Genomic DNA, 26792 nt, shown 5'->3' on the forward strand with positions numbered 1-26792 from the left:
TCAAAGTGGCTGCATCACCCGTCAACACGCTGGCATTAAGTATGCATGGTTATTACTGCATTATTACCAAGCATGATAGAGTAGCTATTATTGGTTTCTACTTGTGATTCTGTGTGTGTCATCATGGTAAAATGTACCATAGAGATACCTCAAACTGAATTTCGAAAATGCTGACAGTTGTTTGTATATGTGTCTGTGGGCAAATTTTTCCAGTGCAGTAATGTCACAAAAGCTGTAAGGCGCTGACACAAAACATTACATATCTGTATTCTTCAGCGAAATAACGGTTAAGTCAGAAGATGGGTGTGGTCCAACTCATGAGTGCTGAATACTTAGTACTAATGAGTCTAAATGTCAGTATTCTGGCATGTGTCACAACTTGTGTGATCCCACTGCAAGATGGTCTCTAGTTATAGGGCTCATGGGCTGGATCACACAAGTTTACCAGCTTGGCATCAACTACAAACCTGCCACATTTCATGGCTTTATCTGTTATTTTGGCAAAACCTGTTCCCAAATATACACATTTTGGCACATTCCAAAAAGGTTTTTACCTTCAATACAAAGAAAAGTCACCAGGACTGTAATATTTAAAAAAACCCAAAAAAACCCAGTAGTCTTGGTAAATGGGGGTTGATTTACTCAAACTTAAAATACATGTTTGTTTATCAAATAATCAAAGAATTCTGATAAGGAAGTTACCACTCTTTGCATTGGCTCTATGTGGACCAATCACACTTACAGCCACCTCACAAAATCCAACTTCCACCCATGAAAAAACAAACAAACCCAAAACTCAATGCATGCACAAAAGCACCTGCCAAAATACTCAAAACTAATTCTGTGGTAGTTCCTGCAACAGTAGGTGTCCTGGGACTGCATTTTTAAACTATGATACACATGCATATCTTTTTGGACAATCTTCATAGAGTTAAAATACTCCCTAACCCCTTACCCTCACATTAACCATCACAATTAAAGTGCTAACCCTAACCTACCTCTACCTCAAAAAATAAATAAATAAAAACAAAAAACAACTTTTGAACCCCAAACTGCCTTTTGCCTAATTCCTGGTTCTTTAAAAGCTGTCTGGCAACACAAATATCATTAGTTACGATGTTTATATCCTACAAATATAGATAAAAAAAACAAACAAACACACACACACGGAGAGAGAGAAAACTCACAATGCTTGCCTCGCAGCGTGATCATGTCAACCGACCCAAGTATACACGGATAGCGCAAGTGTCATCAATAAAACTCGTGAAATAGTAAGAGAGACAATACCTGAAATACCTACAGTTAACTTTGAAGGGGTTGGTCTGTTTTCGCCTGGACATATTACTGCCCAAACCGGTTGGAAAAATTGAAAAAAAGAAAAGAAAAAAAGAATATCCTAACCCCGGACGGTCCAAGTATGTTCAGAGGGAGCAGATGATGAAGAAAATAATAATATAAAAAAATCAAATCGTTTAGATCAGAAACTGGGTCGTTTTCGGAGATTAAAAAATAAAAAAAACGGGCACATTTAAGAGTCACATTCTTGCGGTCTTTTTTAAAAGCCCCTTCTTCAGCCGATTATCGGGTTAAGACGATGTCCAAGCCCGGACAGAGAGACTCCGAGCAGCTCCGAGCTGCTCCGATCCCGATCCGCTGGCACCCGCGCACAACTGCAGCGCAGCACGAGCTCAGCTGATATTTAAACGTAAAAGGAATGAAGCTAACGTCGAACAGCATTGTGGGATGTGTAGGGACGCAGGGGAGTTCAAGTGAAAGATACTATGCTGCATTCAGGTCGTGTGGGAGAAAAAAACCCGACCATGTTCAAATATCAATTTAAAGTAAGTAAATTTCTGTGGGCGGTTTTGACGAAGCAATGATTCTTATTTAACTTCATAAGCTCTGTAACTATAACCTGACAATGACACCTCAACTAATAACTAATAAATATCCATCCAAGGACTACTCAGCACATCACATCCCCAATAAACACTATCATAAGAACTCACCCACGCATCTGAAATCTACCGAAAATAAATGAATAAATAGATAGATAAATAAAACATAAAAACAAACCCATAATCTGAAAGGACCTTGAAGGATTAATGTGTCAAATCATATTCTTAGGTTAAATTATTGTTCTAATCATATTCTTGTATTATGAATATTGTTATTAAATAGAAAGGGGAAATTAATGTTCAAGCAATTATTTTGCACTTACACATTTGATAAGTCAGTTACACTTTTGAGTTCATGTTGCCATTAGACAAAGAGTACAAACACAACATACAACGGGATGCTGCATCCTGTCACAGTGACAAAGTAAACTTTTTTTCCTGCTGTATGGCCAAATGAAGAAACTGACAACATACAGAAGCCTTCTAGAGTGATTCTGGACAACCAAATTTAAAAAAGAAAAGTACAGTATGCAACAAATAAATAGCACATCTTTAGATTTACAACAAACAAAAAACTAAACTGAAAACTGCAACGACTCAGTTCTGTTTAGTACAGATATACACTCAGTATTTCTGTAACTTACATTATACAATATAAGTCTTTTGTTTTACACAATGAAATTATGTGAGAGTGGCAGTCCAGGGAGTGTGCTAGGGCCTCATAGGAGAATTTTTACAATAAATACACACATAAAAAAATACATTCAATTTGGCATTTTTCGATTAACAGGGATATATTTTTAAGATTACCACTAAAGTGTATAGATAAACCTATAGGATAGAGGTACTTTTATAGGCTAAATAAAATGATCATCCAGTCCTTCACTTTCCTTGAGTGAAGTGTGTGTGTGTGTGTGTGTGTGTGTGGGGGGGGGGGGGGCAGTTGTAGCCTATCCCAGTCAGTGTCAGGGTATACCATGGACAAGCTGCCAATCTATTGCAGGGCTAACCCATAGAGACAACTATTCAAACTCATATTCACACTTGAAGCTAATTTAGGATCACCAGTTAATCTAACCCCATGCATGTCTTTGACCTGTGGGAGGAAGTTAAGAGTTTTCGGAGAGTGAACCCACCATACAGATGTGGAAAGAACATCCAGAAAGGCCTCAGACTGAATTTAAACCAAGAAGCTTCTTGCTGTGAGGCGACAGTGCTATTTCAAATAATTAAAAAAAATACATGAACATTTACTTTTTATTATGCATATATTTTTTATTCTAAAATGCACAGAGATGCCTCCACTGATTGGACACTGACAAAGCTGAGAGTATTTTTCTGTTACAAAAGCCTTACTATTTCTGAGCCTCTCGCACAGTTTGTGATACCTTTGTGCTCCCTTTAGCCATAATAGGAAGAAAAAGTAGTGCTACAATTGATCATGACACTTGTAATTTCATTTTCAACTCTCTTTCTAACTGCATATCCTACAGTCAACACTAGATGTCGCTACAAACCGTTGGACTGTCAATGTCATAACATTGCATGTAGTCGTCATCACTGACTGCCACGAGTAAACTGACCGCAGCACCACATTGACCGGGTGAAAATGTACTCTTCCGCACGCTCGAGCAAAAATATGCCATCTCAACAAAATAATCTCGTCAGGTCATGAAATCGCCTTTGTGAGGCAAGTGGCAGATGACACACATTCAGACGCAAACGGCACGTCACGTTATGCACTGTTATTTAGATATCCAGTCAGTGAGTACAACGGGATAACATCAGCTAGCTGGCTAATGATAACAAGCCTAACGTTAGCCCATTATAGTTACTGTGAGAACGATGGAAGCGAACAAGCCACACAGCAATTAGTAAATGATAAGAAAGGGTTGAGTACAGTCACCTACCTACATCTCCCATCATAATGAAGACATAATTCAACTATTACCCATGTTGTCCAGTGAACATATGAGGCAGGAGTCTCGAGTAAGGGGCACAGACTGTGATTAAGTCCTCCCGTACAGCTAACGTTACTGTACGCTGATGATAAACATGAGCTCTTCTTTCGCGAACCCCTTGCGATCTGTCAGTGTAACCCTCCGCCTGCGGTAGATGTGCTGAGGCTGGAGTAGCCACCATTTTGCATGTCTAGTGTGTTCCTCCCTCCATTGCTAATAGAGACGATTCCAGTCATTTTCTGGCATCATTACGGCTAGTAAGTACATCCTAGCAACAATATGTCGGCATAAATTTGGGAAAATGGCTTTGCCTGTGAGTAGTTGTCCGCGGTTTGACTGTATTTACGTTGACAACTGTCACTGTGGCGCTGCATAGGAAGTCGCAGCCCTTAGTGCACCGGGGCTGTGCTAAGTTAGCTAGCATGTTTAGCATAGTTATAGTCTTGCTGCACTAGGGATGTGTAGCTCAGCAGTATGCTGTGTCCACTAAATCAAAGTCATCAAGGCAACGCGCAGTGACAATGTATTATTTCCTGTCTTTCTAACTAGCGGGCACAAGTTGCATTTAATTCAGAGAGTATTCGGTTAAGGTAATGAAGAAGCAAGCTAATGGTCAGGTGGCTACGTTAGCTTGATAATCCAAATGCCTCAAGAAGGCCTAAACTGCATTATGTCCTGATCAATCGGCGATCAGAGCCAGGTGTAATGGCCTGCCTCTGATTGTATACAGCTGATGATGTAAACTTTAATGTAATACAGCGCCAGCTAAGATGAAGCTACTCCTGTAGTGTCATCATGATATCTTGCCCTTTTAAGATGCTACTAAATTAGCTAGTTGTTAGCTGGCTCTTCAGAGGTGTGATTTGCGTTTTCTAAGTCATATTAAACATGTGACACTTCACGGCGTGGTTATTAATACAGTTAGACTTTCCTAATATGTAACCAACTGTAAGCGTTTAATCCATAAGTTAGCGTTTAATTGAAATACCAAGGAAGCTAACGATAGCTAGCTTGGTGTTCTGAGGACGTGGACTTGGGTTTTTGTCCAGTTTCGTGAGATGGTTAATTAGTGTTGACAAGCTGTTAAATGAGAAGGAAATACCTAGACACGCGCTTTTTTGTTTTTATAACTGCGTTATCAACGTCCGAGTTTAATTCATTTTCCAGGATCACTTTACATGTAAGTGTTAAGGAAGTCAGGTGCAAGTAGGAAGTGAGCAAATGAGGTGACGTACAGTATGGGTGATTTCTCTACGGGTTTTGACAGGAGCTGTAAATTACGCCTCCACAAGCTTAGGTCGAAGTAAGCTCTTCAGGTCCACTGTTTGTGGCACCGACACACAAAACCAGTCTTGATAAACTACAAGCCAAGTGTATTGCAACGCCTTTGACGCGCAGTTTACTTTATCTGTATGCTTGACGTGGGCTTTCGAGGGATTCCGGACCAACTGTACTGATACGTTTGAAGGCCTAATGAAAATCAACCTGTTAAATGTATAATTTTACTTTCCTCACAGTCAAGTCACACGCAGTACTGTAGATTCCAGCCATATTCAGTTCCTACTGGCTTCACTTTATAAAACTAAATATGCAGTATGTTGTCCTGCATTACCTTTTCTGTTCACATGTATTGTCTGTTATATGGGGTAGATTATTATTATTGTTATTAGCTGTAGTTAGGTGAGAGTTAATGATAAAAAGTCATATTTAGTTGTAGCAAAGGAATAGCCAGGATGCATTATTATAGAACGGCGCATAATGTTGTGCTTGAAACATGCAGTTATGACCTTAATTAAAAACATTTAACCTTTACCTCTAATGGCAGTGATGCCATGCATAAAATGTACTCGAGCAGGTGCATTATAAGCAGGGTTAGCGTGCATTAATCACACAGCACTGAAACAACTTAACATGATCACTGTGTCTGCATATCAGTGCCCCACACAATGTGAAATCAGATAGCTCCAGGCTTTGCCTCAGGGCTATTTAAGATCTTTTGGTTTGGTTTCCAGTTTAGGATTCATTTTGACTCCACATCAATGTCATTTGGCCAACCTAAGTACTGAGTGAGTTAGCACTGTCTCTGTATCTTGTTTGGACAGAAACTGATTAGTCTTTATGGTTTTTCCCTAAGTAAATAGCCGCACAAACTTAGTGATAAATAAGGTACTGTAAATGCCATTTGTTATTTTGTCTTTTTTCCTCCTCATTTTAGCATTGGGGTTGTTGCACATTTTGCCTCTGATTAGTTTTGAGCAGGAAAAGCTTACCAAAGACCCGTTCTAAGCAGGGCTAGTTTCCAGCAGGCTTTGTCAATTTGCAGGCTGACAAAGCTAAATTAAGAAGTGCTTAGCTTAACTGACTCCAACTGATGGTGAAGGCACACACAGACCTTTGTAGATCTCCTGTGTACCTTCAGAGTCTCTGAACTTAAAGTTGATCTCATTATTGGCTCTTTGATGGCTCTTTTGATCCTCAGTCAAAAAAAAAGCAATTTCTCTATTTTCAGTGTTGTCTTCAGCAGGTTAAGATTTTTTAAGTGGTAGAAGAAAGGCGTGGTAGCTGCAACAGTAAAATGACTATTTGCAGTTGCACATAGATGTAGAAATCGGCAGGCTTTTTGATCTGTCTGATCTCTGCATGTTTGCTAAGAGAGGAAAACAAAATCTGGAAAACCATAAAGGTCTGGAGTGAGTACATGTAAAACACCCGACAGAATATTTTGACTATTACGAGTGCTTCTTCCCCATACACAAGTACGGTACTCAACATTTGAATGTGCACATAGGAACCAAGGTGTAAATGTAATCCATGTCAAAGCTGATACTCACGTTTGAACTTCAGTGTTTAGTTATTTGTAGCTCTGTAAAGCCGAGCATCTATAGTTGGTTATAAAAGAAGCAGTAGAATAGTCTGTGTTGGTATTATTTAATTTAGAACGTCTTGATGTCTAGCTGAATGGTGTGGTGAGAGGAAGAAAAAAAACAAAAACCCTATGCAGTCTGCCAAAGTTTGCCAGTCACAGCTCTGTATATGGTTCTTTTTGGAGCTGTCTGACCTTTTTGTCTACTTTAAATGTGCAGTTCTTTAAAAAAGGGAAAAAAGACAGCATAAATGGATGTTACATCATGCTTTCTATTTCTACCCATACAGTGCTTGTGGCATTTAGGAATATAATCTAAAACCACAAAAAAAAAAAAAAAAGTGGTTCTTTGTGTCTCGACAGGGTGACTGCTCCCTGTGGTAAATGGGAAGTGTTACGTGCTTTTTAACCTGTTGCTGGTTGTCAGGCTCTTTGAAAACAGATTTGGGTTAGCTCTTCTATGAATGTTTCAGTGTATGCAAAACATGTCAGCAGATGCATGCGATAACTCATAGTGTTAGGCTTTTATATGGTCTGAGGAGTGTAAAAATGTCCAAAGCAATCTGGATGCAGTATAACAGCTGTTCTTCTTGTATATAAATATTATCAGGGTTTATCCTAGCTCGAAATGGGCCTTTGAGGGGTTGTTGCCTTACAAAATAGAAGTTGCTCCATTTTCTTGTTATTTCTGGTTATTTGGTAAAGGAAAAAACAAAGTGTTGTTTAGTGAATTAAGCCTCCCGAAACTCATTTAAGGCCAAAAACCTTTGATAAGAACAGAAACAATTTTACAAAATTTGGTCTTTGTAGTGAGGAACAATAAAGTGAACTAAAAGCTGTCGCTCGACAAGTGTTGAACAAGCTTGCTTCCCCACCGCAGTTTCACATTCATCTGTGGATGAGAAGGCAAACTACACTGTTCATCTGAAGGCAATGTCAGTAATTTGCAATTAAAATTGATATTTTGTTTGTAGAAGAATGTGCTGCTGTTTTGCAACTGCAAGAATGTGAAACTGTAATTTAATCAGCTCTCAGCAGTGGCTGGATTTACGTTCTTTAATGTGTACACATTTGATTATGAGCACAGCAAGAGTCGGGGAGCCATGATTAATGGAGCCCAACACTGGGTCCATTCAGTGCAGGTAATTTAAACGGTGTTAAGATGAACAGTAAGTCTCTGGCTTTATTAAAGTGTGGCCTTGCCTGACCACCCTTCCTATTCTTCTTTGATCAAAGTGAATTCTTAGATTGTCCACAAGCCACCACCTTACTCAGCAAAGGATGTTCTCATTCCTCGTGTGTGTGTGTGTGTGTGTGTGTGTGTGTGTGTGTGTGTGTGTGTGTGTGTGTGTGTGTGTGTGTGTGTGTGTGTGTGTGTGTGTGTGTGTGTGTGTGTCCTTATTTCCTTCAGACTGGCATAATTTCAGAGGATTTCCTTTGATCCCACAAGTGTTAGCGTTAATAACGAAATGTTAAGGAGTTTTTTCCGCCCCTCTTTATTCATTCAGATGAAAAAAATCTAGCTTCTGCTGAATACTGGCCAATGTAATCAGGTATATTGTAGACAGATGTAAAGTTTGTATTTGGTTACATAAAAGCCTGTTCTAAACAGTCAGAGATTGTACATTTCTTGTTACACTGACAACATATGATTTCCATAAGACATGACAGAGCTGTTGTGGATAAATCAGAGGCTTGATTTCATTATGTGTTCGTGTAATGATTTAATAGAGCCACACGGTTGATCTGTTTTTCTTGTTTCATACAGTGTCACTTATGGTTCATTAAGATGTTTGAGGAGGACAAAAGTCAAAAACTCAAAAGCAAATATTTATCGTGACAGCAGTAATTGCCTCTGAGGGATAAATTCTCTCTTGACTACAAAATGAATAAAAAAATATGTTAAATTACTGTGTGTCACTGTTTTATAAGACTTCTTTTTTTCCTGCTAGTATGAGATTGTTTATGAAACAAAAATATAATCATTTTTGTTTTGTGAATGTTATTAAAATCCTTGTGCTTATCAAGATCGGCTATTTCCAAAGTCAAGAGTGCTGTGGCCCACTTAAAAACCAGCCGATCTCAAATCTTCAAAAACAAGCGAAAGGGTGTTGGCTGTAAATTGGTAATGCTAACCAGTCATATGCAGGCCAATGTGTGACAAACCTACCACTTGGACACAAACTTAAGTGCAACTTAAATTAATTCACTTACTTATACTGCAGTCCACCTGCAGTGCCTTCACAGCCTAGCAGCGGTCCCTGGTCCACACTTTGGGAATCGCTGATCTAGACAATAAAACCAAGGAAAGCCTGTGACTTCTAACCATCTTTTTACTGTATGCTACTCGGTTAAGGTCGTAGACATTATTTTATAAAGCACTAATCGATGCAGTCGCACATTTAGAGGACTGACAGGCTCATTAAACTTGCTGTTCTCACCTTCTGCAACAGCGGTGCACACCAAAAGTGACGTCATCTGCTGGCGCGAACCGTCCTTTTGTGTTTTGGCCGGTCATGCACCTCTGTTTCTGTAGCTTCAGGGTTGAAAACACGAATTTACGATCATGTGGGTTTTTTGTTTGTTTGTTTGTTTGTTTTTTTTAGTATAATATTGTATCTGTACAGAAGTTTGTTTACAGATTATACTGAGGGAAATGTTGTATCAGTTTGAATGAGGCTTTCAAAGAGACCGTGAGGAAAATGAGTTTGTCTTGAAAAAAACTTTGGAGCAAAAGAAGGAAAAACTCAGATTTCTTTTTTCCAGATTTTGACAACTTCTCCTGAACCAGTGCTGATGTGAAGGTTATGTCTGAAAAACAGGAGTGGTGCCTCAGTGCATGCCTCTGGCAACACGTATTGTATGTGGAATATTGCATTACTCATGCCCTCAGTGCTGGTATAAATTGTATGGAACTGTGGCGAAGTCACTGTTTGTGTGCAACACAACCAATACGTGAGATTGTTCCTGAAAAATGTTGTGGATCTGCTAGGCCATCAGCTCTTTGCTCTGGTTCATATGTCAGAGTGCATTATGTTCCCACTTCAGCACTGCATAGCTGGAGTTGGATAGAGTTATGGCTTTGCTCATCAAGTAATTACCATAATTTCTGTTGCAGTAGCAGCTTAATTATGTCCTGCATCCTACTACATAAAAGCTTTCCATTAGATGGGAGACAAAATGTACCTATTGCTCAGTAAAACACCACAATTAATAACTTTCCAGTTTATTTGACAGTTAAAATTAAGGTGGATGTTAGAAATGTGTGGTCATTAGTTAAATTACCTGAATAAACCTAGTTAAAAACTTGGTTTTTAACTTAAATATTCTCTAAAATGTTATTGTGTTAAATTCAATTTGGCTGAGCATATTTTGCAAGCCTCCCGTCTGCTCCAACAACCTGACATTTGCTGGGCTGCATATTAAATAAATTTAACTGACTTTGCTCTCAGTCTCTGTGCTGTAGTAATCATTAAACCCCGGTCATTTAAGATAATTTACTCACTGGTACAGACCGGAATAGCTCTCTCCTAACATGTTAAAAAAATCTCAGACCCTGCCAACGAAACGGTGTTCTGTGCTTGTATAAAATGAAAGTAGACTTGATAAAGTATGGATAATATCCGGGTGAGTTTCCTCTAGAGGATGGCAAAAGCTTCCCCGAGGTTTGTTGCATTGGCTCACAGCTTTCTTGTGATATTCATATTAGTGCTAGATTTGCCTCATCGAAGAGTTCATTTAACATGCAGTTTGCAATTCATGTTTTCATCTTTGTAGCTCTTGGATCTGTTTTGGTAAAGTGTAGTTTCGGGTAATTGGTAGATGCAAACACATAAAAGTTGATTTTCAAGCAAGCATGTGCCTTCATAAATATTTAAACATCTTTCTGTAGCTTGTGTTTGCTTAGAAGCTTCTGTGTGCAAGGATTGAATTTCACCATTTCTTCTTTGCCTTTGCACTTTTATTTTTTTTAAAAGATCTAAACAAAAGAGACAGTTTCCACCTAAAGTCAAATCTTACACAACATGGATTTTTTTTAATTAGTCTGTTTTACTGGAAAACTGACAAATACTTTTTATTCCTAAAAACATAAAATCCTTTTGTTATTCTTGCTACCCAAGTAAAATTTATGATTGTAGTTTCAGCGAACATTTTAGGAAGTGAAGTCTAGACTGTTGATTGGTACCTGTAAAACCTACATTTCTGCCTACATGCACAGCAGCTAAAACCCTTTCTTGGTTTCTAGTATACGTTGTCATATTTTAGGTAAAAAAAGTGACATACCATGCTGCAGACTGGAGAGTTCTATATTTGTCTTAAATTTCAGAATTGTAGCTTTTCTCCATTAGTGAAGTCTGTCCTGATGCCAACTGGTTTCCTTTCTTTGTGTTTTCCAGAGAATGCCAGCTCCGATCAGACTGCGGGAGCTGATCCGGACTATCCGGACAGCACGGACCCAGGCAGAGGAGCGTGAGATGATCCAGAAAGAGTGTGCTGCTATCCGCTCGTCCTTTAGAGAGGAAGACAATACGTACCGTTGCAGAAATGTCGCAAAGTTGCTTTATATGCACATGTTGGGCTACCCAGCGCACTTTGGACAGGTATGTTTGGTTATGTTGGGGGGGGGGGCAGTATGTATACAAAGGAGTTTTAAGTTTGCACCTCTGAATAGTTTGATGATGCGGTTTTTTTCCTTTTAGTTGGAGTGTCTGAAGCTGATTGCATCCCAGAAGTTCACTGACAAACGAATAGGTTATTTGGGAGCTATGCTGCTTTTGGACGAGAGGCAGGATGTCCATCTCCTAATGACAAATTGCATTAAGAAGTAAGTGGAGGCTACACTGGGTTAAGACACGCACACTTAAATTAAAAAAAAAAAAAAAATTTTTAGTCCAGTACTTAAAATATGAGTTTATGGTCCCCTGAACACAGTTGAAAACCTTCTTCATCGACTTCTTCATAGTCTTCATAAGATTGTGAAGTATTCATATGCTCCTCTCTGGTATAGCATATAAAGTGACTCTTTGTTTCCGTGACTTATTTGACTCTCTTCTCCCACACCAGTGATTTGAATCACAGCACACAGTATGTCCAGGGCCTGGCGTTGTGTACTTTAGGCTGCATGGGTTCTTCAGAAATGTGTCGTGACCTGGCAGGAGAGGTCGAGAAGCTGCTTAAAACGTCCAACTCCTACTTAAGGAAAAAGGTGAGCTTTACTCTTGTCATGTTTTAATTATCTACTACTACTACTTTAATAATGTGTTGGGGGTGAAAGGTAGGTATGTGTGCTGAGCACTTAACACCACACCCAACACTTAAAAAAAAAAAAGGAGAGATTGTGTGAACGGCTTCAGCATATCTTATTTAAATATTTGTATATTTGTCTACAGGCGGCATTGTGCGCCGTACATGTCATCAGGAAGGTCCCAGAACTCATGGAAATGTTCCTTCCAGCAACAAAAAACCTGCTGAGCGAGAAGAACCACGGTAAGTGTAAATGGTTTGTCGGGATGCAGTTGCTGGCTCATGGGGAAATGCGGTTGTCCTGCACAAAAACGGAGTGTGTCCTCTTTCCTGCCACTCATATTGGTCTGTTCATAACAGCTGGGCAGCTGATGCCCTTTCTCTGTTGTCCTTTGCAGAGGGTGGTGGAATTAATGAGTCTGTCAGATACTCCAGGGGCTTGTGTGTTATAGCATACAGAGGATATATCAAAGGAAAAGTTGTTTTGGCTTTTTTTGTTGTTGTTGTTGTTGTTTTTCTAACCCTTGTGTTGTCCTCGGGTCAAAAATGACCCGTAGGTGTATGGCAAACAAGTGTATGGGAATCCCGAGGACAGATAAAATAAGTTGTTCTTAACATTTTGTGGCAGTGCAGTAATGTTTGCTTCTCATTATGCAGTTGTATTTTTATTTTATAAGTTACTGCTCTGTATTGCAAGATAGATTTCTACATACACAAAGCAATGTCAGGTATTGGTACTGTGGACTTTACTATGCAACCACAATCATGCATATCGTTAACAGACCATGTGTCTGAATGTTGCCAGCACCCAGTCAAATCGATAATGTGACCAAGTTTCTAACTTTCAACATTTATTTTTATAATGTGACATATTTACAACTGTGTGGCTTGAAAACACAGCTGCCACTGCTTTCCACTGATGTCCTTAAGATTAGTTTTCAGCCTTGTAGCAATAATATAAGGTCACAAGGGAATGATTAGCCTGTTGGATATATTCAAGTCAGAGACATGGTGCTGTCACCTGTTACAGTTACCATATATGGCATATTTTTCTGACTTGAGTCTCTGTGTGACTGCTCACTGTCCATCAAAGTGTTTAAATACTGATTTGTTTTGTTTTTTGTAGTAACAAATGGGTGATTCATAGAGCAAAACAACTCACGCTAGCATTTTCCTTGAAAGTGGTGTCATCCTGTCATCGTTTGGTCCCCCAGGTGTTCTCCATACATCAGTTGTCCTCCTCACTGAGATGTGTGAAAGAAGTCCTGACATGCTGGCCCACTTCAGAAAGGTACAGATTATTTTTTAAAGGACCTTAAAGAAGTTACTTATGCACTTGTCTTAAGGCCTACGTCACATTTCATTCTTCCTTTGCCTACACTTTTTCTTTTGTTGTAGCTAAGCTAGATAAGCATTTTAACTGTTTGAGAGGTTTCCTCGACATTCAGAGTATGTCTTAGTCTTTTTATCTCCTACCACTGTCTTTTCCTCTTGTATTTCAACTGCTACCAACTGTACCTTTCCCTCTCTAGGTGTAACAAAACTATGCCAGAGACCTCACTCCTCATGCTCATGATCTGAACATTATTTTTAAGCTCTCTGAAAGTGAATGATTTCCAGTTTTCCCCTCCCTAACATCTACCTCATATTTTTTCTGTCATTTGTCTTTGTTACAATTCCTGCATTGTGTTAGAATGAGAAGGTAAGAGTACATTCTGATCTCATAGCTGGTGCATGCTGTAAATAGTAATCACTCCTCACAGTCACCTCAAATGTAATCAGATTTGTGTTCAGTAATGTCATGTTGTGTTTTAATTTAGAAATCTTTTAATTTCTTTAACTTGTACGGTGATCATTACTGTCGGTGTTTTTGAATCTTATAAAGAGTTCTTGGTCCATTTGTCAGATACATTTCTCACTATTGTTTTGAATGTTTTTGAATTTTTTTTCCAAATAAGCCACTCATTTGATCAGTGTCTATTTAGAGGCAGTCAGGTTGGTGTGTTTCCACGTAATTGCCACGGGTGTTGTCACCAGTGAACAATGTTTTCACTAAATATCACTGTGAAAAGGCTTGGAAGCTTATTTTGTGACATCAGTAACTTTCTTAGCTATTTTTGACTTTTGAGAAAGAGTTTGGCAAAAGTTGCACTGGGATGTCATGTTAAGGACAAACTCAGTCTTCTATTTAAAATTTCCTTTTAATATCCTACTCTGATTTGGATTTGCTTTTTTCTTGTCGTACCTTCTGCAAAAAAAGATCTTGTCAAGTGAAATGGCCTGGAAAGCTTGATGTAGCAAAGCAGCATGAAAATAAAATTGGAAAGCAAAAAGTTCTTCTGTCATCTCAGAACTGTTAACTGTTATTTACATGCTGCAAGCTTCTCACCTTAATTTTTAAGAATATACAACAACTGGGCTTGCATGCACTGTACTGCTAAACAAATTTTTGTCTATATAACTTCTGTTCCTTAAAGGATACGAATGAGGTAAAACACACAAAGTATGGGATATCACACCGCCACATGTCCTGGCTGAAGATACCTTTATTCACGGCAGATCAGTGATACCAAACTGTCATCACAGTCAGCCCTCAGTTCTTATGCTCTTCACCTTACTAAGAACACCAAGTCAGGAGAGCCAGCTACTGCTAGTTAACTTTGCTGTCTGCCGACTTGAAGTTGGCTTAACCGCCTCTGTTGGTTTTGGCTATCACTGTACAGTTGGTGTTGTAAGCTGCCCGTGTAGTGCTAATTTCGAGTTTCCCTGTGAAGCAGTTTTTTGCCTCTTGCACAAATTTTAGTTCTTCCTGCACATCAATTTAAGTTCTGGCTTCCCTCCAGTGAAACACAAAAGTAAATGTATCCCATCCCTATTACACTAATAGGCATGGTTGAAAATGGTACCCAGTTTTCTGATTTAGTGCTGTGTAAGATGCCAAACTATTTCCCAAACTGTCATGCTTTGATGGCCAGTTGTTTTTTGTTTGTTTTTAAAGCCCTGAAAAACTGAAACTATGTAGGATAGATGATATTGTGATGGGAAGTTTCCTGCTTTAATGCACTTTATGTTAGAATTAATTTAAACTAGTGCTACTACTCTTTGCTTAGCCATGCTCAAAATCATAGCAGTGTGTATGCAGAGTTTCTTTTTCTCTCGAAGCCAGATGTTCTAACCCAATACATTTGTACAGTCAAGTTTTTGATTTCACAATCTCAATTAGTCACACACGTTTTAACCATATTGCTCTGCATCAATAAACAAGAATCCCAACCCCTTTTGCATTGCATAAGAACTTGCTGCTTTAACTGAGAAATCGTTAACTTCAAACATTAATAGTAGTGTTACACACATTAATGATTGAAAGAATCATATTTCAGAGAGTTTAACAAAATATTGTGACACCTCTTCTCGTTTTTGTTTTTTGTAGCTTGTTCCACAGTTGGTGAGAATCCTGAAGAACCTAATAATGTCTGGATACTCTCCTGAGCATGATGTGTCAGGCATAAGTGACCCTTTCCTGCAGGTAAATCTCACTTTTTTCATTATACAATTACCCGGTACAACAGTTAACCATCATTAGAATTTAGACTCACTGCACTCTTTATTAGGTACACCTGGCTAGTATCAGGTTGGAGCTCTTTTGACTTCAGAACTGTCTTAATTCTTCATTGGACATATTCAACACCGTGAGTGTGGTCATAAAGGGACGGGCGTGGCCAGCAAAAATGAGGGAATCCTGTTAGGATTCCCTCCCCTGGTGTTTTTTTTTTGTGTTTGTTTTTGTTTTTGTTTTTTTGTTTGTCTTTGTCTTGCTTCTGTAGCCCATCTGCTTCAAGGTTTGACATATTCAGAGGTCATTGGTGTACTTGGTATCTGAAACAAGTGGTTATTTGAATTACTGTTGCCTGACATGTCTGGCCATTCTCCTCTGAACTCTGGTATCAGCAAGACGTTTTTACCTAGAGAATTGTAGCTCACTGGATTTTCAGTTTTAAAAAAATCTTTCTCTGTAAATCCTTGGGAAGTTTGTGTGGGGAAATCTGAGTAGAGCAGTTGCTAAAATACTCTGCCTGGCTGGCACCAGCAAGCAGGTTTATAGTTATTTCTTCCTCATTCTCACACTTGGTATGAATTTCAGCAGGTTGTCTTGACCACAGATGCATTGAGTTGCTGCCAATGATTGGCTGTTGAGAGAAAATGGCAGCAAGCAAGGAGCGGCTTGTGAGTAACAATAAAGTAAATCACATTTGACAGGACTGCTGCTTCTTCTTTTTCTTAGGTGCGGATATTGAGACTACTGCGAATTTTAGGCAAGGGTGATGACGACTCCAGTGAAGCAATGAATGACATTCTTGCGCAGGTTGGAATTGGAAAAAATATTGCTTAGATTTAAGTCCTCACATATTAAGTGTTGTTCTGACAAATCCACGGTCTGTATACTTGCAGGTTGCTACAAACACAGAGACGAGTAAAAATGTAGGCAATGCAATCCTGTACGAGACTGTACTGACTATAATGGACATCAAGTCTGAAAGTGGACTGAGGGTGAGTTCATTTTAGGAAAAGGTTATGAGAATCTTTTTGAAAATTTTAACTCATCTGAATGCTTGTTTCTTTCTTACAGGTCTTGGCCATTAACATATTAGGTCGCTTCCTTCTTAACAATGACAAAAATATAAGGTAAATAAATTGCCTGGAGTATTTCACCTTGAAGCCATCGATTTTATCTAAAGTTTGATTAAAACCTGTCGACATTTCTTTAATCAACTTCAGATATGTGGCATTGACATCTCTACTAAAGACCGTACAAACGGACCACAATGCAGTGCAGAGACATCGGAGCACCATTGTGGATTGTTTAAAAGACCTGGACGTGTCCATCAAGAGGTGATTCACGGTGCTACACATAACTTAACATGTCATGCTGTTTTGGGGGTTTTTTGCCTTTTTTTTTCTGACCCTCGTCTGTTTTTCATTACTGTGTAGACGTGCAATGGAACTGAGCTTTGCGCTTGTGAACGGCAACAACATTAGAGGCATGATGAAAGAGCTGCTCTACTTCCTGGACTCCTGTGACCCTGAATTCAAAGCAGACTGTGCATCAGGAGTGTTTCTAGCTGCTGAGAAGTATGACACTGATACAGACTTCACCACACTTTACAAGTTTAGCCACTGCTACTTTGTTGAAGTGTAAAACACATGCTGGCTGACCTTGTCATGTTCAAGGTTGTTAAAGTTTTCTGGGTTTCACTTTCTCTTTTTTTTGTGTGTTTTTTCTGTACTTTAAGCATGAAAGGTTCTGGTTTGGTACTACTTGGTACAAGTTAAATGTATCTATATGAATTAGAAAATCTAGTATATATCTTTCTTTTTATGGCCAGCACAGAAATGCTGTATGATGATACAATGAGTGATCCATCGTCTGACAGACTTTGTTGACACCTTTATTCTCTGACAGCATTTATCTCCTAGCAGTCGACGCTCTTCTGAATTTAATACATTTACATTTTTAGTCCATTGCTGGGCCTAATGGGTGTATTGTTTATCTTACAGATATGCTCCTTCAAAAAGATGGCACATAGACACCATTATGAGAGTCCTGACAACCGTAAGTAAAATACACAAAACTCTAATCCCTAAAAAGTCCTTTGATTGTTGTTTAGTTCACTAGTAGTTTGTTCGCGTTTCTCATTGATGTTTCTGCTCATCCTTCCAGGCAGGGAGCTACGTGCGAGACGACTCCGTTCCTAACCTCATCCAGCTCATCACAAACAGCGTGGAGATGCACGCCTACACAGTACAGAGACTTTACAAAGCTCTGCTGGATGACATCTCACAGGTTCGTCTCCGTGTTTGTAGCAACCTGCAAGTTCTCGCAGCATTTCTTGTTTGGGTCATGCTTAGATTTGTGATGTCTCCATATTTTTTATTTATTAATTTTTTTGTAGCATACATTAATAGAATGTATTACATAACAAAACTTTGGTATTTCAAACTAGTGTGAGAGGGTGATTTCTATTTCTGTGTTGTGTAGCAACCTCTAGTGCAGGTAGCATCCTGGTGCATAGGAGAGTATGGGGACCTGCTTGTGTCTGGGCAGTGTGAAGAGGAGGAGCCAATCCAGGTACACAAACATCTCAAGAGCATATACAAAAACAAGATTTAAGATGATATAACCTGCTCATGAGATTTTCTGTTTTCCTCTTTTCTTTTTGAACAAAGGTGACTGAGGATGAGGTTCTGGACGTGCTGGAAGGCCTCCTGGTGTCCAACCTGTCCACACCTGTGACCCGGGGTTATGCCCTTACAGCTATCATGAAGCTGTCTACTCGCTTCACTAGTGTAAAGTGAGTAATGGCTTTTTAAACTTACAGTGGCTAAGTCTTTCTTTTGACTTACTGTCACATGATCTTAAGATGGTTACATGTGTTATTCAGTGCAGCATTTCCTTTGAGACAGTTTGAAGGGGTTTTCAGTGGACCCTAAATATATGAGTGTTTATTATTGGTAATAAGAAATAACAAGACATAGCGTCATAATACATAAAGCACTTGTGTCTCACTTTTTAAGCTCGAGTGTGTTTGAAAAACAATCCATGTTTTGAAAATAATAATAAAATGAAGTAAGAAATAAAGTTTGTGTAATAACCAGCTCTACCTTCACTTTTTGTTTCAGTCGAATCAAGAAGGTGGTCTCGATATATGGCAGTAGCATCGATGTGGAGCTTCAGCAGAGAGCTGTGGAGTACAATGCGCTTTTCAAGAAATACGACCATATGAGGTGAAACTACTTTACTAGGAAATTACTCATATCTGTGACGGGCACATTGTAGCACTGAGTAGATTTAAGGGCGGGGAAAGAAAGGGGAAAAAAAAAAAAGCTCAAGTGGTTGAGTTTGGTCTGTCTTTTGTCCTTGTTTGTTCCCTGACAATAGGCCAGCTCTCTTAGAGCGAATGCCCATTATGGAGAAAACTGCTTCTAATGGCCCCACAGAGATTGTACAGACTAATGGGGAGGCTGAGCCGTCTGTTGTGGAAGCAAAACATCCACCACCCGTCACCCAGCCAACCAACCAGGTAAGAACTGTTTTCAGCCTTTATATTATCACGAAAAACACACATCTGTAGTCAAATGAACAATTAACAGGATAGATCTATTTGTCTTAAGTTTCTTTAAGAAACCATATTTTTATTGAATTTAGAACCAGCTTCATTTAAGTCTGTTGATGAGTATTTTATTTTTGTAGTATCATTAAAAATGGTATACATGTACTTATCATGTTAATGTCTTGTCCCCATTCCACAGGCTAATGATTTATTAGACTTGCTGGGTGGTAACGATGTGGTGCCGGTAATTCAGACCACGGTGCCCACTAAGCCAGCTTCAGCAGGAGGAGAGCTGCTTGATCTACTGGGTGACCTCTCACTTAGTGGTAGGAGTACTCTGTTTACACATTTATTACACCTTTTATTTATTTATTTTTTTAAGAGCCTGCTATAAAACTTGAGTTTGACTTTTTGCTTAATGAACTAGAAATTGCACTTGCAGTGATTACAGCAGTACTTGAAAAGTAAAGCAGATACCCAAAATGTTGGACCATGTATATCAGCATTCTCACTTGCCACTTTTATTCCAGCTATGTTTCTAAAGTTATGATTTTTCTGTGATTGTGTGACTGGATAATAATAATAATCATGTTAATTCTGAACACAACACATGCTCAGTAATGCTGCAATGCCCCCTTAAACCCCTTGAAAATGACACATCAGTAATCTCTGCATATCATCATTCTGTGTCCATGTCCTCTTAAACCCTCGTATGTTGCTTCCTCCTTCCCAGGCGGTCCAGCCCCTGCTCCTGCAACCTCAGTGCCCTCTTCCCAACCCGCTTTCCTCTTGGATGGCCTCACCTCACCGCCCCTCTTTAATGACATTGCAGCTGCAGGTGAGAGTATGTTTCTCACCTTGACCATCCACTGCCACATATACACAATTTTATGACACAATCCTTACATAATACAGCACTTGGTCTTTTTTTTTTTTCTGGACTTACCCAACCTGTGAAGCGTTAGTACTGTAACATCTACATTTTTTAATCATCTGCTCCTCTCTGTATAGGTATCCCTCCTATGACGGCGTACAACAAGAATGGCCTGAAAATAGACTTTACATTTGAGAGAGCTAACCCCAACCCCAACATCGCGGTTATCACTATCCACGCATCCAACTCGACAGAAGCAGACATGACCGATTTTGTTTTTCAGGCTGCAGTACCAAAGGTGAGCAGCCCAACACGGGTATTATGTGACGAAAGTGTAGTTAATTCCTAATCACGACAGTGTTCGTTTTCATTTAGCTCCATTATGTAAATGGGTTTCCACTGACATTAGGCTTATTCAGTAACTCACAGTGCCAATAATGTGCTTGTTCTGTAGGCTGAACCTGCATGAATGTTGTAAATATTGGATCTGTAAGCTGGAAACACTGAGCAGTCAGTGCTAGTGGGAATTAATTATTAATAGACTTGCAGTGTCTTTGGTATGCTGTTTTTCTCTGTTATCCGCAGTACTCTCAACTAGTTGTGTTTAATTATTATTTAATGCAGGAATGCTTATTTTTTTCAGATCACATGACACATTGCTGTTAGTACTTTAATTAATATTTATGTTGTGGTAACTGTTGCTGTTACTGGATCTTTAGTAACTGCCCTGTGGTCTCTTGTTTACCTGATTTATCTTCAAACTTCTCAACTCTTCAAATAGTATTTTTCCATAGTAATGAGCTTTTAAAACAATACTGTTAGTTTCATGGGGAAATGTACAGTTTTTATATTCTAATGTTGACGTTCCTATGAGTGTAATTTAAGTGAAGTCTCACTATGCGCTCTTGTTTTTGTAGTCTTAAAGTAATATCCGGTTATGTTGATTTAAATAAAACCAGGGTTTCTGCCCGCATACTGCAAAGGGGGGGCCTAGTGGGTGTAAGTTGACCACCCACCTTGCATATGTGCCATGGAATATTTTACAGTCATCTTATCTAATGAATAAATTTGATAAAGTGGTGATGAGTGGCTTCGAGTGACCATCGATCAGTTGCTGTCTAGTGTCCGTATTTTAAGCTGCTCTTATGACCCCAATTCTTCTGTGGTATCATTAAATTTTCATCTAACTCGCCGTCCCCTCTCTGTTTGTCAGACATTCCAGCTGCAGCTCCTTTCCCCTAGCAGTAATGTCGTCCCAACACTTAACCAGGGAACTGTCACACAGGTCATCAGAGTACTCAACCCACAGAAGGTGAGTTTCTTTTTCTCAGATTGTAATGAATACATATTTGTTTTTGTTTTTTCTTTTTGTCCTCATGAGGAGTTTCCTTTTTTATAAATCCATCCACCCCTCCCAAATTTCAGCAACAACTACGAATGAGGATCAAGCTGACGTACACCCACAAAGGCTCGGCTGTGCAAGACCTGGCTGAGGTTAATAACTTCCCCCCTCAGTCCTGGCAGTGATGAGTTGCTCCTGTTGCTCTCAAAAGCCCCAAGCAAGGGAACTATGAAAACGATTTTCCTTTCACCTCCCACCTTTCTTCCAACGGCCCCCCGTGACATCAGTGCAGACAGCTGCCCTCAAGTTGCATGGGGAGCAGCAAAGCATTGAATACAGGAGAAAAATGCAGATGTTACGAAGACCCTATTGACTATTGACATCACACGAATAATTGGGTAAACATATCAATCAATGAACTTTTCTTATTCGTTTTTCTTAATTGGTTTCCTGATCTCTTTGATTAGTATGTTTCTCTCACACACACCCTTTGCCCGGCACCGACATCACCCACAAAAGCACACACGCACACCATTCACTGTGGTACACTTTACTTCTCTAGTCACTGTAGAAGAAAAGTGTTGCCCACTAATAAGCACTGCAGTAACCATAGTTTTATTTGGACTTGCAGGTGGAAACCCTGCTCCCTTGATACTTATGATTGGCTTTGCATTTGGGTGTTTTACCTATGAACCTTCAATCCTACAAAGGCAGCAGGAAAAAAAAAGCTTTGAAAGGTCTATTCAGTGCAGTCACACACTTGTTGGGTAACCTCGTTTTTGATCCGCCACATCATGAGTGATATAACTTGTCAGAGTTGTATTCATTTTGAATTACATTAATTTGCTTAAAGCATGTTTGAGCATCGTTAGGATCACAATCACACCTGGACTTCGTCTTTTCCGACTCTGACTGTAGGCCTCTTTATCCTATGTTTCTATAGGGAATCGTCTGCGTTAGTTTGTCACATTAAGAACAAACAGATCCAAGATGCTCACTTTGATCACCTGTGGCTAATTTCATAGAACCTACTCAGCTCTTATCTCATCTGTAGTAAAGCAGCAGCTTTTAGATCAACGTAAAACATTCAACTGTTCATTGCTTTGCTTCGTCTGAGGGTGTTCATTCGTTAGAGTGGATATAATCCAGGCCTAAAAATTGATCTGATAATAAGTTTGTGTTTTTAAACTCTTCCTGCATCTGTGTCCCGAGTCTAGATGAGTTACATTTCAGATTTATTTACCCTGGTTGAACGTGGTCACCATGCACATACATGTAAATTAAGCTTGTTATGAATGTAGTTACATGCACTGAATGCTTTTATTTCCCCTTAATTCTTTTTTTTCATGTCTTCTTTGATGGGGATGCTCATCTTACTGGCACTATTTGTGTGAAAGTCTGTTTATCTCTGCAGTAATTTGACTTAATTTATGCCTGATATCAAAGTGATGTGCCTTTCTGACTTAGCTAGATAAAAGCCCCTGAATTTATTGAGTTCTGTATGAGCTTTGTTTGTAAGTCTGCTTGTGTGATGGTCCTGTTTTCAATCTGAGGGGGTAAATGGTCCCGGTGGATTAGAATGGGTATGTCACTTGATTTGATTTAGCCTTTTCACTGCTTAGTCTAATGACGAGTTAAAAATCAGTCACCCCCAAATCAGTCTCATGAGCTCACGAGGATGTCAGCAGTAATGTTTTTCTAGTTTTGACACATATGTATTTTAATCTTCTTGGTTGTTTCTTTACAGTGTGGCAGATTTCCCCCCCCCCCCCCCCCCCCCCATTAAAATACCTGATGGATGATGATGACTAAACAAACAAAAACAAAGATAATGGCAGCTAATAGATGTAAACTTTTCTTAAGCTGGCATCGAGGTTTCAGGTGTTTTTTGCAAACTATTAATGTACAAATATCACTACAACGCCCCCTTTTAAGTCAACAAAAATTAAAATGTGACTTTGAATCACATACTGGGACAGGTTCTTCTTTGGTGACTGTTTGTTTGATGATTGGAGTATGATTTCTTTGCTCTCGTCCTCTCCAAATCAGAATTCTGACCATGCTGTTGGGGACGGTAACCTTAATACCTCACAATGCTCTTTCTTTCTGTTAACCTTCAGTGGCAGTAGATTGACATCTTGCTTAGTCACGAGTTAGAATCCAGGGGGAGCATCTGCATGAGAGAAACTAACAGTAGTTTGTGCATCTCATTACTTAACCTTAGCAGCCCTGTGACGATGCTGTGCTGATATCTTCATCAGGCTGTGTAATTATTTTCACTATGCTTCACTGTCTTCTAACTTCTGTGACCAAATCAGAGAGACTATTAGCTTTGGAAATATTTTTGAGCTATGATATGTGTATATGGAGAAAATAATTTCAGTTTAACTTTTTTTCTTCTTTTCTGTTGTTGACAAATGCTATATTGGCTTTTTTTCTGTACATATTGAGGGCTTTTACAATTTTTGTCTCTTGTACTATCTTTCATCCTTTTTTTTAGATGCCATTTTCTAAAAGAAAATTCCAATTATTCACAATGTATATTGTCTAAATAGATCTAGTCAACATTAGTCTATTAAGACTTCCCTGTATCATCACTCATTCATTGTAAAAGGTATTTGATCTGCTGCCTGTACATTGTATATAGTTGTAAAACGAACGCTGATCAGATTAAATAAAACCCACATGAAGACTTAAAAAGATTAGCTAGAAAGTATAATTGTATGCATATATGTACAAAAAGAATCTTAAGAAGGATGCAATTGACATGCTGATGATTTACTATTTGTCATGCTTCATTCATGATGTCGTCTTTTCTTTTACGATGATACTTTGAGTCATTGGGCCACATGATGGGGTTCCTTTTTTTTTTTTTTTTTTTTTTTTTGGATGTTGGGGGAAAAAAGGGTTAAATCTGTCCTAACAGATGTTGTATGGGTGATGTACTACTGAGAAACCTAAGCACAGTGCTGCACAGAGGCAGCAGCAGAAATGGCACCCTGCTCCATCTGCTTCTCTGCCCCTCAAACACCTCATGTACCCGTGGCTTCCTGTGGAAGAGCAGCGGCTTATTTACCAAGAAGCTGCTCTTCCTTCTGGCCTTATGTGCACTCTTTGACAATTCACCTCTATTAAACGCTTTTTCAATCTGCAAATTGTTTTGTGAAATGAAGCCCCCCCCTCTTTCTTCATTATTCTGGTGTGTGATCTCTCTTAGCTGCCTGGTTGTCTTTTTGTTTTTGCATCTTCCCAAACAGTCAAGGCCCTTATCAGTGCCACACAAAGGGGTTTTTCAGCTCACCACGATGGATATTTTGTGCGCTCGCTGTATTCAGAACAACACAGTGCTTTCTTTTGGGTCCTTTTTTTAGTCCATTATAGCATGGCACAACTTTCAGTAAACGCTTTGTGATCTCCAATATACCAGTTAAAGAGAAAACGATCTGGGTCCTTGCTATTCTAAACCAGACTTTAAGTGGCTGTAAATCAAGGCAGGACATGATGAACAGCAGTGGGTGGATTCTTTTTGTCTGAGTCTTTATAATTTTGTTTTTAATCCATTTCTGCTGTTGAAGAACTAAAACAAAACTGGGGCAGAGGGGAAAAAGCCTGTGTAGCTGGCTAATAACCACAAGGGGGAGCTGTGCAAAATGGAAGGCTGAAGGGATGGGAAAGGAAGTTTGATACTCCTACTGTTCCTGAATGTTTTTGTGTTGTTTGTATTGTCTTGCTCAACCAGTATGTACCCTTGTCCGTCACATTAGATGGTTTATTTTGATGATTCAGTCATTCATGCTGTTTAAAACCTACAAATGGAAATGAACCCAACATAAGTGCTTTGGACACTGTAACTGTAAAAGGAAGAGAAGAAATGGAATCAAGTACTCATCAGAGGTGTGTGTGTGTGTGTGTGTGTGTGTGTGTGTGTGTGTGTGTGTGAGAGAGAGAAAGAAAGAGTCATGCCCGAGAGGATGTGATGGTGTGCGACATGTCTTCTGTCTACATAGGACATGATTTGTGGCTGCAATTGCTTTCAGCTTCTGAGCTGCATGTGAAAACCAGTGTAAATAACACCATTTCTACTCTCGATCTAAGACTCTTTTTGAAGTGCTAGAAAAGTTCCAATTATACAAATCTGTCACACCACCTTCATGGGTCAGTACTAACATGTACAATAAGGAGTTGTTGAAATAGTGCTCACATTGCTCTCGATGTTTTTAAAGCATCTGTTATTTGGTTTATTGATTATTGCTTTTTTTGTTCGTTTTGTTTTTTGGATTTTTTTTTTTTGTTGTTGTTGTTGGGGTGAATTCAGTGTGCAAAGGGCTTGGGAAAGCGTCTGAATTGCCACCACGTTCATGAACTTCCCCTGTTGAATTAAAAAAATAAAATAAAAATGCATCTGCTGTATTTTGAAAACCAAATCTGTACACGCACACACCCGAACTCCTGACCTGCCCTGACTGAAAACAAAACTGTATCTGATTAGTTGGGGGAGGGTGAAGGCATGAGGTTCACTTTTGACTCGTATGAACTGTTATCACAGTTCTGTGGCTTCAAGGTGAGTGTGAATGTCAGACTGAAAATATAAAAGGATGACTAAAGATGAAGAGTTGTAAACTATTAAATGGGATATTTTCAATTTATGCTGTGTATTGTCTTTGGGTTGGAGAAAATGATCAAGCGAATAAAAAGTCAAAAATCTACACGAGCTACGGTAGTTTTCTTTTGTGCTTTGGGGTCTTGTGTGTAAGAGTCTACTGAAAAGAAATGCTGGGCTTAAATTATTCATTTAATATTTATACCAAGGATGGATCATTTCTAATTGTTTTATGTCCTGTTTATCAAATGTTGAAAACTGGGATAAGAATGAGATATAAATAGAAATGAGTTTATTGCTATTATAATCACCTAGATTTTAAAAATGTTTTGTGCTGTTAATATCGACTCAAAGTATGAGTGGATCTGTGAGTGCTATGTATCTGTTTTTAATCGGCATTTAATAACCATGACTGGACCTGGGATAAAATTAAACTGACCTTTATGATATAGAGGGGAGATTTAAGAAAGCGCCAAAAGGTATGTTTCTAATGTTTCAGGATCCTGGCATTTGTGCCTTATTGTGAGGGAGTTCTACAAAATGAAAAGTAAATTGTAAGGCATTCAGAATTGAAGTTCTAGATTAGTCAGCATATAACACTTGGATTTGTGGCCCCTTGAGTAAATTGCTTACTCAAACCCTCTGGCCAAAATGAAGCGTCTACTGCACAGTTTCTAAATGATTGCAATCAAGTGAAATGATCATAAAGGTGTCAAAGAGCAATCTAAAAAGGTATGGGAGTCATTTATCTATCATCATTTCTTAGGTTCATATAGTAAGACAAGAAGATCAGGTTATTTGCTTTAGAAATGACTTTAACTGTAAAAAAAATAATAAAAATGTGTCTGAAGAGAAGCCTTGTTTTGTTTCCGGTTTTCAGAAATTTTCTCCTTGTTGACTG

The 26792-nt window shown here is 38.9% G+C and overlaps 2 protein-coding genes across 7 annotated transcripts in view; one reads left to right on the forward strand and one right to left on the reverse strand.

Annotated features, from left to right (window-relative positions):
- The window catches only part of znf821 (zinc finger protein 821), a 22935-nt gene extending 18937 nt beyond the window's left edge, over nucleotides 1–3998 (reverse strand). The window contains exon 1 of one of the 5 annotated variants that reach the window (XM_086287297.1): nucleotides 1301–2066. In XM_086287297.1, the coding sequence (XP_086143423.1) occupies nucleotides 1301–1340 (40 nt within the window). In that variant the 5' untranslated portion in view covers nucleotides 1341–2066. Of the gene's footprint in view, nucleotides 1–1287; nucleotides 2067–3808 lie in introns of those variants that run through there. The other 4 variants (XM_086287290.1, XM_086287310.1, XM_086287318.1 and 1 more) reach the window with 4 other exon arrangements.
- On the forward strand, nucleotides 3964–25995 carry ap1g1 (adaptor related protein complex 1 subunit gamma 1). Of its 2 annotated transcripts, XM_086287271.1 has the most exons (23): nucleotides 3964–4116; nucleotides 11120–11323; nucleotides 11423–11547; nucleotides 11787–11928; nucleotides 12113–12209; nucleotides 13181–13257; nucleotides 15397–15492; nucleotides 16249–16329; nucleotides 16416–16514; nucleotides 16594–16649; nucleotides 16743–16856; nucleotides 16956–17096; nucleotides 17523–17577; nucleotides 17686–17808; nucleotides 18004–18093; nucleotides 18192–18316; nucleotides 18645–18749; nucleotides 18904–19045; nucleotides 19275–19401; nucleotides 19809–19913; nucleotides 20087–20247; nucleotides 21163–21261; nucleotides 21375–25995. In XM_086287271.1, the coding sequence occupies exons 2-23, from the start codon at nucleotides 11123–11125 to the stop codon at nucleotides 21474–21476; spliced, it is 2463 nt and encodes an 820-aa protein (XP_086143397.1). In that variant the 5' UTR covers nucleotides 3964–4116; nucleotides 11120–11122; the 3' UTR covers nucleotides 21477–25995. The 2 variants fall into 2 exon arrangements, with proteins under 2 accessions (XP_086143397.1, XP_086143405.1); XM_086287279.1 differs by lacking the exon at nucleotides 19809–19913.
- The last annotated feature ends 797 nt before the right edge of the window (nucleotides 25996–26792 follow it).

The sequence above is a fragment of the Aulonocara sp. 'chitande type north' Nkhata Bay genome, linkage group LG1, assembly GCF_057382095.1.
Source record: "Aulonocara sp. 'chitande type north' Nkhata Bay isolate Kocher_YH1m ecotype deep benthic linkage group LG1, A_spYH_male_GT1.1, whole genome shotgun sequence".
In the NCBI taxonomy this organism is placed as follows: domain Eukaryota; kingdom Metazoa; phylum Chordata; class Actinopteri; order Cichliformes; family Cichlidae; genus Aulonocara; species Aulonocara sp. 'chitande type north' Nkhata Bay.